The 2,019-nt window shown below is 58.0% G+C and overlaps 2 protein-coding genes across 2 annotated transcripts in view; both read left to right on the plus strand.

Moving 5' to 3' along the window:
- SDRG_11177 (hypothetical protein) overlaps positions 1-349 on the plus strand; it is a gene marked incomplete at both ends in the record, with an annotated part of 943 nt that extends 594 nt beyond the window's left edge. Inside the window, one exon of the mRNA XM_008617206.1 lies at positions 12-349. Within this exon, the coding sequence (XP_008615428.1) occupies positions 12-349 (338 nt within the window). The remainder of the gene's footprint in view (positions 1-11) is intronic.
- Positions 350-1,725: 1,376 nt separating this feature from the next.
- SDRG_11178 (hypothetical protein) lies at positions 1,726-1,982 on the plus strand (the record flags this gene model as incomplete). The annotated part of the gene is made up of 1 exon (XM_008617207.1): positions 1,726-1,982. Exon 1 carries the CDS (start codon positions 1,743-1,745, stop codon positions 1,980-1,982), a length of 240 nt encoding a protein of 79 aa, XP_008615429.1. The 5' UTR covers positions 1,726-1,742.
- Between the last annotated feature and the right edge of the window lie 37 nt (positions 1,983-2,019).

Raw genomic sequence — 2,019 nt, forward strand, 5'->3', positions numbered from 1 at the left:
GACATCAATAGCCAGCCAATCTGCGATTTGCCGACGAGCCACGCCGCCGCCGGCCCAGCAATGGGCGCTGGCCCGCAGCAACCTCTCGCCCGCCGCGAACCTCGCGCTTGGCGGCGCGTCAGATGCGATAGGCCTAGATCATGTCGACCTCGCGGCGTCGGCTGCAAAGGCGCCCAAGGACAATGAGAAGGTGCCGCCGGTGCCTATTTCACACTGCGCCGGGTCTCACGGATGCGAGGCCAAGCTCTACGCCGCTTCGCGCCTTGACCGTGTAGGCGTGCAGTGGGCTCTTATGTTGCTCTCGTGTTTCGGCAACGGCAAAGCTCTCGTCTTGAGCAACCTCAACTAGTCGCGCGTCGCGGCGATTGCCAACGTCTCGGACGACGAACCTCGACATTTTCTGCACGCCAACCGTCGCGCTATACAAAGGCCAAGAAGAAGGCCGACGCCGTGCCTCGTCACCGCAGTCACGGCGCCAGACCACCCACTGCGAACCTCTCACCCCGGCAAGTCGCGCCGTGGCGCCCATCGTTGCGCAAAAAAGCGTCGTCCACTCACCCAAGACTCGATCCTCGCATGTACATCATTCTGCAAGCGCTCTCGGGCAAGAACACTGAGAAGCAGACGATCGTCAGCTGCCTCGTCTCGACGCTTCAGGCAGGTACAGGCGCGGCTGCTACAAGCTGCCTCGGCGTGCTGATGGTCGACGGTATCGACCCTCATCTCGTCCTGCGCCAGCGACGACCTACACAACACGACGTTCTTCAGCCCCAAGGGTCCGCTCTATGACTACTAGATGTGTGTATGTATCTGTGAATGTAACCCCGTGTAATTTATGCAGCTATCTTGACCCAAGTGCTGTGTATTGGACCAGATGCAGCTTCAAACTTGCGATCGAAGCGCCATTTGATGTCGAATGGAAAGTGGTTCGGGCCTTAGTACTAGTAGCTGCGCTTGATAGGATGCTTGACTGCGCCGACGACGATGCTTGATGTGCCTGCCAGCGCCTAGAAGCGCGCATTGGCAATCGAAAGACGCCTCACGTGGCCGCCCAGCACAAAAGCTGCTAACATCGACACCACTACAGCCGCTTCCTAGCTTTGTGTCTCCAATTGCGCAGTGTCGTGTGTCCTTAACCACCGTCCTTCTCGATGGTCGACACGAGCTCGTAGGCGGGAACTCGACAATGTCGACCGCAAGGCTGGGGCCTCACGCACTTTGTGGTCGGCGACGCCGGGTCTGCGACTGCGCACCAGCTTCATAGCTCGTAGCGCACTCGACTTGCTTCCTCGGATCTGCTCTTGGTGTCCACAGGCCGCGCCGTGACACGAACATCTTGGACGATGGCTGGACGCCATCTCTAGCGCCAAGCTCTGTTTTGACCGCGATCTTAAGTAAATGCTTCTCATTGGTCTTATTTCAGGACATTTATAGCCTATCACAAGCCGCCAGTTGCGATCGACCGCCGACGCGATCGCGTCGTGATATCGACATTCAAAATGGAATCGCCCATACTTTGCAGACGTATACACTTCGGTCTGGAGAGCCCAACACACCAAGTCACGTCGCCGATCGATGTCTACATCGAGAGATATTCCCCGGCAACGATCCCATCGCATCCCATCAGGGAAAAGTCACCACCAGAAAGCTCGATGTCATGACAGATCGCGACTGGGTGATCTCTTCCAACTTGACGCAACGATGCGTATGCAGTATTGCTTTACCCGCGTCTTCATCACATCATGGTCAAGTTTATCGTCGCCGCCCTCGCGCTCGTCGCCAGCACTTTTGCGGCCGCTGCTACCGTCGACACGCCGGTGCTGGGTGTCGCTACCAAACTGAGCGCCGAGGCGGGTCATACACAACAAAACCTTCGCGAGGGCGCCCAGAAGGAGTGCTTTGGGTCGATCTGCGGCTTTGGTTGGGGTCTTGGTGGCGGCTGCGGTCTCTTTTGGCCGTTCCGTTGCGGCGGCTGGTTCTAGACGCCACGTTTTGTGTGGAGCGATTGACCAATAACCG

This window comes from Saprolegnia diclina, assembly GCF_000281045.1.
Source record: "Saprolegnia diclina VS20 unplaced genomic scaffold supercont1.39, whole genome shotgun sequence".
NCBI classification, from domain to species: domain Eukaryota; phylum Oomycota; class Saprolegniomycetes; order Saprolegniales; family Saprolegniaceae; genus Saprolegnia; species Saprolegnia diclina.